Source organism: Antrostomus carolinensis, unplaced genomic scaffold (genome assembly GCF_000700745.2).
Source record: "Antrostomus carolinensis isolate BGI_N321 unplaced genomic scaffold, ASM70074v2 scaffold5, whole genome shotgun sequence".
NCBI lineage: Eukaryota > Metazoa > Chordata > Aves > Caprimulgiformes > Caprimulgidae > Antrostomus > Antrostomus carolinensis.
Window position 1 is genome coordinate 1 of NW_010314003.1, and position 15,898 is coordinate 15,898.

At 43.1% G+C, this 15,898-nt stretch overlaps 1 protein-coding gene across 1 annotated transcript in view; it reads left to right on the forward strand.

Annotated features, from left to right (window-relative positions):
* Positions 1 to 244: 244 nt before the first annotated feature.
* The window catches only part of PAPPA (pappalysin 1), a gene marked incomplete at its 5' end in the record, with an annotated part of 110,384 nt that continues 94,730 nt past the window's right edge, over positions 245 to 15,898 (forward strand). Inside the window, 2 exons of the mRNA XM_010167464.2 lie at positions 245 to 366; positions 5,881 to 6,388. Of these exons, the coding sequence (XP_010165766.1) occupies positions 245 to 366; positions 5,881 to 6,388 (630 nt within the window). The remainder of the gene's footprint in view (positions 367 to 5,880; positions 6,389 to 15,898) is intronic.

Consider the following 15,898-nt stretch of genomic DNA (forward strand, 5'->3'; position numbering starts at 1 on the left):
TATATATCTGAGTATGATTTCACAGGTTGCTGTCATTTTGTGTTGGATGGTGGACTCACAAATGCCATCTATGCAGGCCAAACCTATGGAAAGTCAGTGTCAGAAAACACTCTTGTCAGTACCTTGAGAAAAGAGGGTTAAGTGGAACTGAATTCTAAGTCTTATTGCTTTTAATATAGTTGAATAAGCAGCTCATTCAGCTGTTACTAAGTTGGTGTGTTTTCCTGTTTTCCTGGCCTCCTAGAGAAGTGGGATCAGCATGTGATCTGTGTGCAGAAGGAAGAGTCCTGGTGCAATACGCCTTCAGTGCCTCTTCCCCGATGCCCTGTGATCCTTCTGGGCACTGGAGCCCACGGGAAGCAGAAGGTGAGTCCAAAGGGCTGGGGACAAAGACATGGTGGGGGAGAAGTTGGGCCAGAGCAAAAGGAAAGACACAAAGAAAGTGGGGAAAATCTGGGAGAGAATGACTGATTTTACCCCTATGTAGCATGAACGAAACTAGAAGACAGATGAATACACTGTGCCCCACAGTAATGCCACTGGCTGGAATACCTGTGTTTTGGCCCCCGTGTCCTGACTCTGCCCATGAATTAAATGAATTCCGGGAGCTGAACCTGAATTTCAAAAAGCAGTAGAGTGCCAAGAAATGCTGACCATTCACATCTGCCAGACAAATTCCTCAGGGGAGCTGTTTACTCCTTCTACTCCAATTCCAAAAGTGAAGAATGGCATGTTATTTATTTGGGTCTGATTTCTGCTGCCCTCGCGTTGAATAGTAGCAGGCTGCACCAGCAGACATGCTGAAAGGAGTGGAGATTACCCTTTGGGCAAGTACTCTGCAGCATGAACACAGATGGCTACATCAAGCCCAGTCTAGTTCAGGGTGTTTTGCAAGTCATTCTTACTGCTTCTCTTTAGAGCATGTTGGAGGAAGAATAGTCTTCAGAGCTGGTCATACAATGCCATTAGATCTCCTCCGTATGTACCTTCCATTACAAGTAGGTGGATGTGGTAGAGCATATTTAAGATTATACCAGGCAGAGGTCAGTAAACACAAATTATGGTTTGGAAAGAGCAGAATATTATTTCAATCTGTCCATCATGAGCTATTTCTTTGGGAGCAACACACTTTGGACCCAGATTTCACTGAAAACTCATAGGTGGGCTCATTGAACTCAAAGATGAGTCCCTGGATTTTGCAAACTCATTGTAGAAATACTTCCTTACATTGAGGGCTTCTCTGTCCTGCAGCTAGAATACGTGGGAGGTACTCTGCAAGGAAAATTATTTGTAAGTAAATATGTTGATCTCTGCAGTGTTGACACCCCAGAGTCCTCCATAGTCCTACGGTCAGCGTGTGCAGTGAGCTTCATCCCTGCTGCATCAGGGGACAAGATGTATGGGCAAGTGTCCTCTGCTCCACACACCCATCTCCCAGGGTGGGGGCCCAACAGAGGTTGTGGTTCACTCCAACTCACTCCCCCCAGTTTGGACACCCAAGGGCCAAGGCTGCTGGGCACAACACAGCGCACCTGCCCCTTGGGTGGATGTTGTTCAAGAGCTCCGTCCTGGGAAGCAGCGCTGCAGCTACAAGTGTAACTGGATTATCAAGTAAACAGGATTAGCAAAGTTTGGATCCCTTGCAGTAGTAGTGCAGGGTGGAAGGTGGAATTTCCATTTAGCCAAGGATTACAAGACTTTGAAACCTAGTTTCGTTTGGAACAAAACCTGAAACTTTTTAAATTCTCCATGAAGGAAAATTAAAAACAAAAAGTGTTTGAGGCTGGCCAAAATGTTTTGTTTAGCTCATATAATTCCTCTTTCATGAGCTTTGGTTAAATTATGACATTTGAAAATATCCCCTTTTAGTATAGAATCTAGGGCAAAAGCAACGTTTAATAAAAAAAATGAAAATTGTTTCAAAGTGCAAAAGTGAAACAATTTCTTCCAAAGAGTCAAAACACAATGTTCCAATATTGTTAGAACTTTCTTCTCGTTTTCTCTTCCAGTATAAAATTTTGGCCAAATAAACCCAATTTTGCAAAGTGTTTTGATTTTGAAAGAACTGCATATTCCATTGAGATACGCAATTCCATCAAAATTTCTCTAACGAGCTCTGATTTGAAAACTTCTAGATCTCACACGTCTTGCCAGCGGCATCATTCCTAGAGAAACTAAGCTACTCTTAAGATTTATTACTCAGCTGCATTTTGCATTTAATTTCCTCTTCTTACAGTGTGTGCCTGCATGTTCTTAACTATGAAGGGTGCAGTCTGATCCTTATCTGTCTCATTCACTTGCTGTTGTGCCATTGCTCTGGAAAGAAAATTTGGGAATCCAATCCTCTTTACTATGTTAAGAAGTTTTCTCCACTTTAGGGTAGAAAATATACCAAGTGTATAGTATTTGTTGCTCTGTAATTTTCTGTCATCACTACCACACTCCCTGACATTCAGGATCTCTGCCTATTTGCACTTGGTCTGAGTTACAAATAGCACAGTTAGGTCATTGTCTGGCTTCTTTAATTGTCTATCTGTGAGTACTCAAGCATGCAAGCTTTAAATTCGCTTTCTGCAAGCGTTCATGTGTGTAAATCTCCACTGCTTCGATGTTCACGGAAAGTGAATACAAAAAAGGTATAAGCATGGCCAAAATGAACTCATTTTAGAATTTGAGATGACGCTCATGGAAAATGTTTCATAGTAGCCATCCAGCTTCTTACCAGAAAACCACATTTCTCAGGTGGCTCTGAACTTGGTTGGTCTGATTTCATTTTCCTGAGGTCTTTTAGTGTTGATATGCTGCACAGTTACCCCAGGTAGCAGACACCAGATGTGGTCTGGACTACATGTGAGCTGTGCCCATTGCAAAACTCTGCTGTGGGGACTGTGTCCTTCCTAGTGTCCTGCTTGTGCCCGAGTGTTGTGGGGTCCAACCCCCTGGGCTGAGATACTTTGTGATTCTTTCTTAGTCAGTTGTGCCCCTTGCATGAGTGGCTGTTTGCTCCTGGGCAGCAGCTGCGGGAAGGCATTGGAGATCAGGCAGTTCTGGTTTACTCTTTACCTTCACCATAGAGCAAGAAAGCTCTAACCTACCTGGATTCTGACCAGAAACACCAGCCAGATAAACAAACCTTACAGCACCTCCACAACTTGGTCAAAGGGGTTTTTTTATGTATGAAAGGTGATCTTGGCTCGAACCCAAGTAAGTACTTGCTTACTGTGCAATATATGCATTTATCAGTCAATTCCTACTGCCTGGCTCACTAGTGACTAAAAGAAGTGTGAGAATATGATGAAAAGTCTTACTGCCTTAGGCTGCTCTCATGCCCTGCCTTTCTCAGTGGCAAGTATTTAATTCTAGAGCAATTCATTCTGTATTTGCAAGTGGAATTGTCTCATTTGGACATTGGAGTCCCACTGGATGGTCCCTTTGTCTTGACCACATAAGAAATATGGCAGGTGAGTTGTAGTTGTGACATCAGCTGCATCCCAAGAGGCTGCCAATCCCATCTGGCCTCCCCATCCAAGTGTGTCAAGTCTCTGACAATGCACTGGGACAACGGAGGGGCATTCATCCCACCACTTCACTTAACTGCATGATGCACTAGGCTGTGGCCATGACTTATGTTTTGGGGGAAGCCTCCCTCCAAGCCTACCATCCTTGCTCTTTTACTAGGAGATAGGATTTGACTACTTCTCACAAACCTCACATTCACTTTTGGTTTGTGTTAGGCAAGGTATGATGTATGAGGTGCTGTTCTATGACCAATCTTGCTAATGCTCTCATAGGCTTAAAGGATTACAGAACCTGGGTGCACAGGGGCAGAATGACTACTACACCATTATTTTTTCTATACAAATATTTGTAATTTTCATAGTATTTACCCATCTCTAGAAATCTATAGAGTTACATGGAATACACTTTCCATCCTTTTCCTCAAATGAATGTTTCCTACCCAGCTCTAAGTGTCTGATGATATTTAAGAAGGAGACTCTTCAGCTTAACTTGAGGTTTCTAGCTGATTTTGGGGTAATGGTCTGCATTAAACTCCCTGGAGGCTGAGTTCAATTCATCTAACGTGTGGGATCACACCTTGATCTACCAAAACATGTAAGTTTATTCACTATTTAAGTCTTACCGAGGCCTTGAACTGGCAGAGGTGAATTTGCAGGAACCCAAGTGGAGGCCACATTTGAATACGTACTAGGCCGTGAGCCATTAATCAACTGAATTTTCCTATCTGTGAGATGGCAGCGATAAGATACACAAATCTTTCCAAAACTCTCTGAGATACTAGGCTTAAAAAACACCTTCTTAGGGCTGCAGTCAAGAGCTCTCTGTGAGTCTGCGAGAAAGTCATCGGAGGGCCCAACCAAGCACATGCAGACGGCAGCGAATGTTGTGAGATAATGTGAGTTGAATGGAGTGCTCACTACTCAAAATGATTATACACAGTACTTGCAAGCTTGCCAGGGGGGGAAAAAAAAACCTTGAGCGTGTTAAATGGAACTCTGGCTTTCTCAGAATAGATGGCTGCTGTGGTTTCTCCAGATGCTGAGGTTAGTGGCATTCCCGCTGCTCTCTGGCATGTGAGGAGGAGAGAAGGGCTATGGGGTATGTGTGGGTGAGGGAGAAGCCTTAAAATCTGGAAGACAATTGTGTTGGATCATGGGGAGGACTGCCCGAGGTACCAGGAAATCTATTCTGCATCTGGGCTCATTTGGTATGAATGAGAGAATTCCCTGTGCTGTTTATCCTTGACAAAAGAGGCACATTTCTAACACTCATTGGATCACAGACAATAAGAATAACCTTCACACATTGCCCTTTTCTCTTTAAATTAGCAGTGATGTCCTGCTTGTTCACGTTTGCCCAGTGCTTTATCTTGCTTTCTTCCTCAGTTGTGAACAGCTGTCCTCTTTTTTTTCCCTCTGCCTTCTCTATTTCTCTCATCTCATTACCTTTCTTTATCTTTATTTTCCCCTTTCTTCTTTTCTGTACTTTGCCTTCTTCCTCTCCCATTTGCTCCCTTTTTGTATGATTATTTGGGAAGGAAGAGGGAATTTATAGCTCTCACTGGATTCTGTTACCAACTGTTCCACCCATTTGACCTCTCTGGATCTTGCAGTCCATGACTCCATGCCAAATTGTAATGTTACCGTAGTATTTGGGAACCCAGCGAGCATTGTGACTTTCATTAGTTTTCAGTAATACCTCCCATGTAGTTGATCAGAGCCAACGATGATAAATGTAAAAGTACAACTGCCTGTTGTTTCATCATGATGAGCGCAAAGAGACAGCTCAGACCTGTGTTCCATGTGTCTCCAAAAACCCGAGTCTTACACAACGTGCTAGATTAGCCTGTAAATGGCTTAGGAGCTGCCCCTCAACAGCAACAGCTGCAACGACTTCTTGGAATCAATAAAAGCTCTTTTCTTTATTAAAGACAAAGAGTAAAAGGTTGTATTTTAAATAGACAAACAAGGGAGTAAGCAGGAGCACAGAGGTGAACTGAAGGCAAAGGGACTCTGTTTATTGGGTAAAGGGCCAAGTGGAAGGGGTAGAAAATACCATTGTTTGTCACAGGGGAAGGCACTAGCAATAGGAAATACAGGACCAGACACACTGGCACAACGTGTGCTGTGTGGTGTCCAGCTGGGCACTTAAACTGAGTTTGCATCTCACCCAGCCAAGAGATGTTGACGCTGTATTCCTCCTCTCCATGCTGGCCATGACTGTTCTGCTCAAGTAAATAATTAGTTTCCTGGCCAGAAATGCTCTCCTGACACCAGTTTGTCTTTCAAGACTGATGCTAATGATAACCCATGTTCTCTAACTTCTTTTGTGTCCTGTGTTTGCTTCCTTCTTTCTTTCCAGGGCACCCTGATGTTGAGCAGCCTTGTAAATCCAGTGTCAGAACATGGAGTCCCAACTCAGCAGTCAACCAACACACGGTGCCCCCAGCCTGTCCTGAGCCTCAAGGCTGCTACCTGCAGCTGGAGTTTCGTTATCCTCTGACTCCAGAGTCCCTCACAGTCTGGGTGACATTTGTTTCCCCAGACTGGGACTCCAGCGGAGCAGTGAATGACATCAAGTTGCTCACCATCAGCGGAAAAAACATTTCTCTCGGTCCGCAGAATGTCTTCTGTGACATCCCATTGACCATAAAGCTGGATGCGGGACAAGTGGGTGAGGAGGTGTATGGGATCCAGATCTACACTCTGGATGAGCACCTGGAAATTGATGCTGCCATGCTGAGCTCTGTCCCCCACAGCACGCTGTGTGCAGACTGCAAACCCATCCAATACAAAGTGGTTCGGGACCCTCCTTTCCAGTCTGGATCTCCAGTTGTCATCTCAAACCTCAGCAGGAGATTCATCGACACGTAAGTACTTCTTTCCAGAGAGCTGAATAGTCTTGTTCAGAGAAAAACAATAACCTGTTCTTCTCATCCTGTGATGCTCATCCAGCATCACAATTAATTGTTAGGATTTTTAACTAGATAGACATTCCAAGTATCACCAAGACAGAATATTCTCAGAGTTCTTCTCTGGAATCAGGAGCATCACACTGAGGTGAAATAGCCAGAGATTTCACAGGTAGTTTTTGATAAATTTCTGGACTAGTTGTGCAGAGAGGCACGAAATTCAGGTTTTCCTGAACCAGAAATGATATTGCAAACTACCTAAGCTATGGTAAGTTAAATGTTTAAGATAACCTGAGTGAGGACCTCTGGACTAACATGGTCATAATTTCCTTAGAAATCTTTTCAAAAAGTAGTGGAGAAGGATATAGGATGGCTTTCAGTGCTGGAACACCAATTAGCTGCTAAAGAAAGGATCAAAAAAAAATCCACCTGCATGTTCAGGTATAGATATGTATTTCAGCCACTTTCATTTTCTGCTTTCATGTGTCACTAAAACAAATTGTGTTGGAGTGGTGCTGTTCTAACACAGCAAATGTGCCAAATGCACTAGTTCCTTGAAGGGACTGAGTTTCATCCCAGATGCAGTTATGCTCAACTAGTCAAGGAATGCATGATTGTTGAGGAAAGTCCAATTTCAAAATATTTAACGATTTCAAGAAGATCCATGATCTACCCGCAGGCATTCTGCAGCAGCAAGAAAAAACATCTTTTGCATAACATGATTCCCTGGAAATGATTCACTCATCTGTGGGAACAACATGAAGCTCTTTTGAAAAATGAACACCAGATAAAAGGAAACCTGCTAAGAAAACTGCACTCTAATTTAGAAAAGCTGATCTAATTAGTACAGCTAATATCAAGGAAGCATACATCATTATGGGCTTCTAAAGCATATTTAAATATAATAAAAATGATTAATTAACAATTCAGTAATCATGAGCTACCATTCCTTTCATGGCCCAATTATGTAGCTCACAAGATGCAAAAACGTCCCTACGGATTTAAAAATTCAAGGTAACTAACAATAGCGAATATAAAAACAAAACCCAGGACATCACTGAGGTTACTCATGTGCTGAAAGTTAAGCATGTGCTTAAGTGCTTTCTTGGGTTGTAGCCTTGTTCCAACAATTGCTGGCATTTAAGGTGAGATGTATATTGGCATGTTGGAAACAGGGAAAATGGTGAATTTTCCCATAGTTTTGCTGTGAAAGCATCTTTGCCTGAAACCTGGCCCACTCTTATTGGAAAATGGGACTGGTTTGGTTTGAAATATTTGCATACCTTAGCATAAGTTCCCACAGAAACAGGTCCAGTTTTGAGTTTGTAACAAAATGTGAAAGAAAAAAAAAAAGCCCAAAACATAACTTGCATTCCGAGCTCTATTTCCTTGTCTTTTATCGTGACTTTGTGGGTGATTTCTAGCTTCTAATCAGCTGTAGTGAAAGGGTGTCCTAATAATTAAATCAGTAGCCAGGGTTTAATGACAATGTTCCTGTGTGTCATTGAATAGATCACACAGGGTAACATTACTGTACCTGTCTGTGTGTCTCACCTAGTTACATAGCCAGCTAAAAAGCAGACATGAATTTTATGTTAGTCTTTCTGGGCTCTACCTGTGATCAGTAGACAGAAACAAGTGCTCCCGGAGCACCAGGCTCCCAACCAAACCCTAACCAAACCCTCTGGTCTAGCTGGCCTCAGGTCAGCTGTGTCTTTCCCAGGAGCACAGGGAAAATCCTGCCAGTGAGCTTCAGAGATGCTCGGAAAACTGAAATGAAGTTTTTAGTCACTGGGTGAGGAGTCAAAGACACAGATTCCTAAGCATAGGATCATAGAATCGTTTTGGTTGGAAAAGACTTTTAAGATCATCAAGTCCAACCGTAAACCTGACACTGCTGAGTCCACCACTAATCCAAGTGCCACATCTACTCATCTTTTAAATACTTTCAGGAATGGTGACTCCACCACTGCCCTGGGCAACCCCTTCCAATGCCTGAGAACCCTTTCAGCAATTATTCCTCACAACCAATCTCAACTGCCCTTGGTGCAACTTGAGACCATTTCCTCTTGTCCTGTCACTTGGTCCTTGGTTGAACAGACCCAAACCCACCTCTCTCCACCCTCCTTTCAGGGACTTGGACAGAGCCAGAAGGTCTCCCCTCAGCCTCCTTTTCTCCAGGCTCAACAACCCCAGTTCCCTCAGCCGTGAACTCATCACACTTGTGCTCCAGACCCTTCCCCAGCTCCGTTGCCCTTCTCTGGACACGCTTCAGCCTGATTGAAGATTTCAGCACGTGTTTGAAATCTTGAAAAGTGGGGTATATTTTTTGTCCGAATATGCCTGTAATCCATATCCTCTGATATGGATCCTCTGGGGGGGTCATGCAGAGTTGTAGGCTGATGCTGCTTGTCCAGGCTTCTGCTGGGCCATGCCTTGGGATGCAGCAAACTCACTGAAACTCTGCTTGGGTTTGTGGTTATGTGGTAGAGGCAAAGGCAAGATGAGTTTTCCATTAGCACCTTGTGTTAGTCTTTATACTCCATAAGCAGGAAGGAGGGAAGATGCTTCAGGGAAGTGAGGGACAGAAGTGTTGGGCTGTGCTCCTACGTGTGTGTGTGTGTATTATATATATATATATATATATGTATATGTAGAGGTAAATGCAATCTCTCTCAACCTGTTTGTCTCCTTCTGTACAGCTGGAATTCAGCATATCTGTGCAACCAGACTTTGCAACCCCTTTATCTCCCTGCAAACCCTCCTTTACACTTTTGCATGTTTTCCATATTAAATAAAATAACTCCCCAACATCTTCTATGGAAAATGATTTTGAAGGCAGTCACATATCTTTACTTTTGCCTCCTCTGACCTTGATCTTCACTTTCTCTTTTTCTCCCAAAGAAAATATTTGCTTGCACTGTTATCTGTGAGCAAGATCCTGTCCCCAGGTGTGGTGATGCTGAAAGAAAAATTAATTTCTCCTACCTTCTTCCCATCAAAGAGAGGGAACTTCTCTTTAAGCTGAGAGGAGAGACAGCCTTTAATGGATAGCCTTTGCCTAGTCAGCACTGGGTGCTCCACAGAGGAGAGTAAATAACTAGAACAGTGGAAACCTTTTATTCAGAAATGCAAAATAATGCCAGACCTTCTGTTCTCAAGCTGAATTTTAATCTCAGCTCTTGGCTTAAACTGAGGCTAAAAATCATTTCTAAGGGACAGGACTTTATCCTTGGACCTTATAGAAACCAGGCAAGGTACACACAATTCCATGGAATGTGACCAGTGAGAATTGCTGGTATCTGTGATACAAACTGACAGTCACAGCCTAGGAAGAGAGCAGAAGGCTAAATAAATCAGTGGGGGGAAAAAAAAAGAGGTCAGGCCAGGTGCAGTACAGAACTGCTGAGTCTTCACACCGCAGCAAGTGATAAGGAAGGAGCCTCATCTGCAAGTCTCAAAAGTCTCAGCTCACAATTTAATCTGAAGTTTGGGTTGTGCTCTCATATAGAGGATTTCACTCTGGCTGATCTCTAGAAATAATGTGCAAGAGACTCACAATGGTGAACATGGTCATTACTTTGCCCTTACTGTAGTGCTTTTACGTTCACATCGTTGCAGTTGGAACATAATCGTTGCTCTTGTATTTGTTTGTAGCCATCACAGATTTTTTAAGAGCTCAGCAAGAAGTGAGTGCCCACAGGGTGATGCTCTCCTGAGGGTGTCACAGAGACAGTTAGTTGCCAGTCCCACCGGGACAGTGTGGGGTGAGCAGCCTGTGTTCCCCATTGCACTCAGTAGCCAAATTTGCGAGCAGTGGGCAGCCGGGTGTGCTGGTGAGATCCACGCTCTCCCCTCTGGCAGGCCAAGCTGTGAGACACCAAGGTTAGTTTTGGAAAGTTGTCAGAATAACTGGAAAAGTTTCTAAGAATTGGAAATTTTCCCAACTTTTCTGTCACAGACTTTGTAGGAAACCTCAAAATGCAGTGGACAGCGATGGATTGGGTTGTCTTTGTGGTGTGAACCTCTAGGCTTTTCTCGAGGCTGAAATAACCTTAGAAAGAATCCCAGCATGAAGCCTTGGTATGAGTTTTGGTTTTGCAGAGTTGAGAAGCAAGTATGCTGTCCTCTGATATATTCATCTGAGCCATTCCTACACGGACTAGGGCTTTAGTAACTGACACCTAGAGATACTGCATTCATACTTTGAAAAAAGAAAGAAAAAAAAGAGAGCCTGAGAGAAGAAACTTGTATTTTCTCATATAAGGAATGTGTTTTTCTTAGCAGTTTTGGCTATTTTGCACCCACATTCTATGGCTAAACCTTTTCTGTTGCTCAATAATAGTTGGAGGGGACTGGCCATCATCTGTGTACAGTTGTTGTTTAAGTAATTTCAATAGTTTTAAACTATTTGGTAGAATCAGGAGTTCCATTCAGTGTTAAGCTTGTAAACTCCGTGTCATTTACTGTGTTTTAACTCTGCACCTAAGACACTGGAGTGCAGATCTGACTTGGGCTTCTTGGAGTGACTGCAGAATGACTGAGAAATTAACCATCATCATCAAGATTGCAGGTAGTTGAAGGGCTGTTGTGGCATTGTTCATGGGTCCTTAGTGTTTCATGTATCTTAGCATTGTACTTTATCCAAAACAACTGTTTGTTTTGAAATTTGCATTATTGATGTGTTTGCCATTTGTTACTGGTATCCAATCAGAAAGACGTATGGTAAGTGACTTGTTAGAAACCCCAGATGGTGAGTCATTGAAGGAGATAGAAAACAGTTCTTAGTCTGAAGGTTCCTACAAATACGAAGAAGCAGAGAGGCTGGAGAATTAGGAGTGGCTATTCATAATGAGCAATAATTCATTACAGCTAATTATTGGTGTTCCTTTTAACCTCTGAACTCAATAGGAAGACATGACACAGGCCCTGCTAAACAGAGGTCTGAAAAAATATGAATATCATAGTGATGATATGTAAACCTAAGTCCCTGCTGAATGCAACACTAAAATTTCATGGCAACATCTGTCCTTATTATGGCATTCCTTCCTTCATCTTGAAGATCTATTTCTCTATTTTCTGAAGGTCTACCAGCCAGAGGAATGTATGATCTAAAGCAGCTGAAATGAATTGCCAGATCCATCTGTCATGAAGATAATTAACACCATATTTCCACCCAAACAAGATACAGATCGCTGGGTGGATGTTCTCCCGACACCAAAAGCTGAAGCTCATATTATCACCATCTTCTGCTCACCCCTCCTCCACAGTTATCATGCCAAACCTCTCTCAATATGCCAGGAAATACCGGGAAGTATCTAAGATAGGACTGAAATGCTAAGAAAGCACTTTACATGCCCAGATTTATCTGCAAGAGCTGCTAGGTTGTCCGTGCAATATCAGCATGCTACACATCTGGATTTCCAACAGGCTTTAGAACTGTATATGGTGTTCCAGATGTCCTTGTGCACGAATACTTACCCAGCTGCACTGGAAATGCCTTGCCTTGATGCGTGCAAGGACCTCGTTTGCTTTTTTAGTGGATACATCCCACTGATGGTTCATAGTTGTCTTGCAATTGAATAAATGCAACCAACTGCTTCTTCCCCTCTCACTTGAAGACCTCCCAGCTTATTCTGAATTTCTTGATCCTACATGCATAATATTGTCTTACATCAACATATGCCCCATTTTTAGACATCCAGTCCTGTAAATTAGCCATTTTTACATTAGAACTCCATCCTTCTCTGCACTGACTGAGCCTATTTGCCAATTCTGTGTTGTCTGCAGATACTTAGGACTTTTGGGGTTCGTATCTTTATTTGCAGGAAATGTTTGTTAACCTCAAAGTGATAACTGAAAGACAAGTTTCCATTTTCATTGAAATTTCTACTAGAAGTAAGTGCAAAATAGCATCATCTCTTGCTGAGTCCTGAAGTACTTGATGCCTGCTCTCAGCCTAGCAGTACCACAGACCTGCCATTATGAAAAGCATTTGTTCTCAAGTTGCTTCTAGGAGATTTCCTTCCCAGAATTACACAATTCTTCATGTTCTTTCTCTCTAGTAATATACTAGAAATCCCTATCTGTATCCTTATGAAAGTTTACAGCTCCAAACACTTTTACCAAGTTTCAACAAGAACAGATTTACTCTTATTCAGGCTTTCTTGCTTATTCCTGAGAACAGTGCTGCATGGGCAAAGCTATTTTGAACTTTCCCAAGAAGCAAACACTCTTCTTTCCCACCAGGCTTTTCTTACCCCTATAATGTCCAGTTTCAGGTACCGTACTAGCACTGCTAATTCTTGCCTAGTTCTTCATCCAGAGTCCTTGCATTAAGGAGGAAATGTTTCTATTTTTCCTCTCTGACCCTCGTTTCCCAACTGGATTAGCAGCTATGCTGTCATGCTCCCAAAACTTCCACATGTCAGTGAAGAGCTTTGAGTGCATCAGAGCTGCCTGTGGTCAGTTTTGGCAAAGCTGTGAAATTTAATCTTCAGCTGGTGTAGGACAGAGTAGCAGTCCCAGAGCTCAGAGGAGGAGCTGGCGATCTGCTAGCAAGTATCGCCCATCTTCACGCCTCTCTGAGGTCCTCTCTAGTCTTGGCTGTGTTGTCAGCTCCTTCCTCATGCAGCCAGTATTGATTGCCCTGTTTCTGCTTAATGAACCTGGAAATTTCCCATGATGAAAGAACAGAACAATATGGGATTATTTCCTGTCCCACACCTTCCCTTCCAACAGCAGGAAACTGGTTATAGTCTCATCTGACCCTAAGAGAGGTGAAGTGCTGGTAAGAAGTAGAGTCTTCCACCCAGCAGCATCTTCACCACCAGCATCCCCTTGAGGACATTCTTTCCTTTCCCAAACAGTGTCACCTTGCCTCTGGCTTGGATGGCAGTGGGGAGCTGGGACTGGGCAGAGAGGCAGCAGGGATGGCTGATTCTCCTCCCTGTCCCAGATAGGAGTGTCTACCCCTGCTCCACACCAAGGGCTCAGTAAGCCAGGAAGAGGAGTACTGCTTCTCTTCCATCTACTCCTCCTGTAACTTTCCTTCACATACGTTGTGCTGCTAAATGCCGAGGTAGCGGTTGTTATTATTTATAGCTGCCAGTAGTGTGATGGGCATTTTACAGAAGAAATACACCAGGTGCCTCCTTTCAAAGAGCTCACAATGAACTGTTAGAAGCTAGCAGTGCTGCTGCTCTCAGGGATTATCCATCTCCACTTGGCTGATGTGACTTGACAGCTGGAAGCCACGTTCTGATGGCTTCCCTTCTTTCTTACTTTCTTCATTAAAGGTGCCAGGTTATCTTTGCGAAATAAAACCTGTTTCCTGACCCCACACACAGAACAGATAGAGCAATTTTTTCCTTTACCACCCTCTGCCAACTTGCCTTCACCCTGCCCTGGAGAAGAAAAAGAACAATTTGATGGTCTGTGCCCATTCAGTAGGCAGCTTTTCTGCTGAGCCTGTGTGAAGATGCCATTTGGTGGCAGCTGTAGTGATAGATTTGTGATTCTTCACTCTTGCGGTTTCTTATGTAACGCTGTAACTATAGCTGGCACTTGACAAAATCTGTGGCTCCTGTTCTGGCTCAGCTGCACATGATGCAAGAATAAGGTAGTAAGGGCGGGTTTGTATCTTTATGGGTTTGTGATGCTGAGATGGGGCAGCCCAGAGGAATTTTTCAGCCTGGATCTCTGAAGGGTGGGATTGCTGTGAATGAACCCCAGCTGCCTCTCTGAAAGATATGACTCAAGAGCATGGGAAGAGCCAGGAAAGAGGGATTGCCCCGTTTGGGGAATGACACTTGGCTTTGGGTTTGGCTCTCCCAGCTCTGCTCCAGCCAGGGACTCCCTGGCTGCAGCTACATTGTGTTCACATCTCCAATGTACCTCCTGGGCAATACAAAGAGGCTGTAGGGAGATCACACCAATAGATTACAACTTAGCCATATGCAAGTGTCCCTCAAAAAGTGAGCATTAACTGCTGTCCTATTATTAACCAAATAGTTACTATTAGAAATTGATATAGTTAATCACTCCCAGCCAGTGTGGAATTTGAACTTGTGACCTAGAAGTAGTAGCAGAGTTTTCAGCTGCAGGGTGGAAAAAAAAAAAATGAAGGTCAAACAGGACTTTTCCTGCTGGGCAAAATAATTTATTGCAGGTGAAACAGTCTCAGATATGTGGTAAATTAGTCTGTGCATTATCTCATGGATAATAATTTCTCTCTGATGTTTGCCTTCTTGTGTGCAACTTTATTTTGGGTTCTAAATAAGATAAGAAGCACCAGAAATCTCCCAGGAATAACAAATGCATTTTCTTTGCTTGATTGAGGAAAGAAATATTGGACAGACATGTGTTATGCAACAATTTAAAAATAACTCTTGTAAAACTTGGAGTGAGCCTCAAATACCGCAGAAGAAGCAGAAATGTGTTACCTACCTTTTTATCAGCAGTTTCAGCCAGTACAGCTTTTTTCAGCTACTTTTACTGAACTATTGGCCTGATCATTTCCTGGATATTTTATTTCAATATATTTTCCTAGGAAATAAATTCCAAGTCTCTGTTAAATTTGGAGCTACACTCAAAGAGGCAAGGATTTCAAAACAACACTACAGTAAGACTGAAATACCTGTGCTGTCCTTAATACCTTGTTGGATACAGCGACAGACGAGGCAGAAGCTTTTTAGGTGTATCTCTGCATGGTGTGCAATGCACACAGCGGGCCTGAGGCACCCATCGTGTGATTGCTTCACCCCAACTTGATCTTAGTCTTTTTGGCCAGGATCTTCTTAAATGTCTGGTGATCTTGGGAATCTCCATGCTGATGCCCCAATTCCAGCCTTTTCCTGGAGCTTTTTGTGATAGGAAGGGCAAGACAGAAATAAAGCTCATTCTTCTCTGCAAATTGTACCCCAGAGAGGATGCCTGGAATTGGACACCTTAAATTATCCACCACTACTAAAAATACTGGCCCTGACAGCTCAGCACAGTAAACCAGATCTTTTATTCACAGTGGTACAGATTTATTTTTTTGTTATTTTTTTTTAATGTAAGACCAGTTGCAGATGTAATGACAATAGAGGAAATTAGCTCATGATGGGATTTTAGGAAGAGGCTAGTGGAAATATGTTCAGTAATGTTCAGTTATTAAACCATTAAAGATCCCACTGGAGACCAGCTAGTAGGATTTCTCATAATCTGAAGTGGCTTAAGGCAAAACACAGAGCCCCTAAGGAGGGAAATGACAAAATGTTACTTTGGAATAGTCACCTCATCTCCTTGCCCATCTCTCTGTACTCTGCTATGGGGCATGTGTGACAGCACATACATCTCATGCATATGCACGTGTACATATAGGCTCCCTCCCTCCTCCCGAGGAGCAGTGCCCCAGGAGTGCCATGGCCCCCACGCCCTTACCCTCCAAGGCAGAGTTTTGGAGAGGAGAGATGGTAGAGGTGA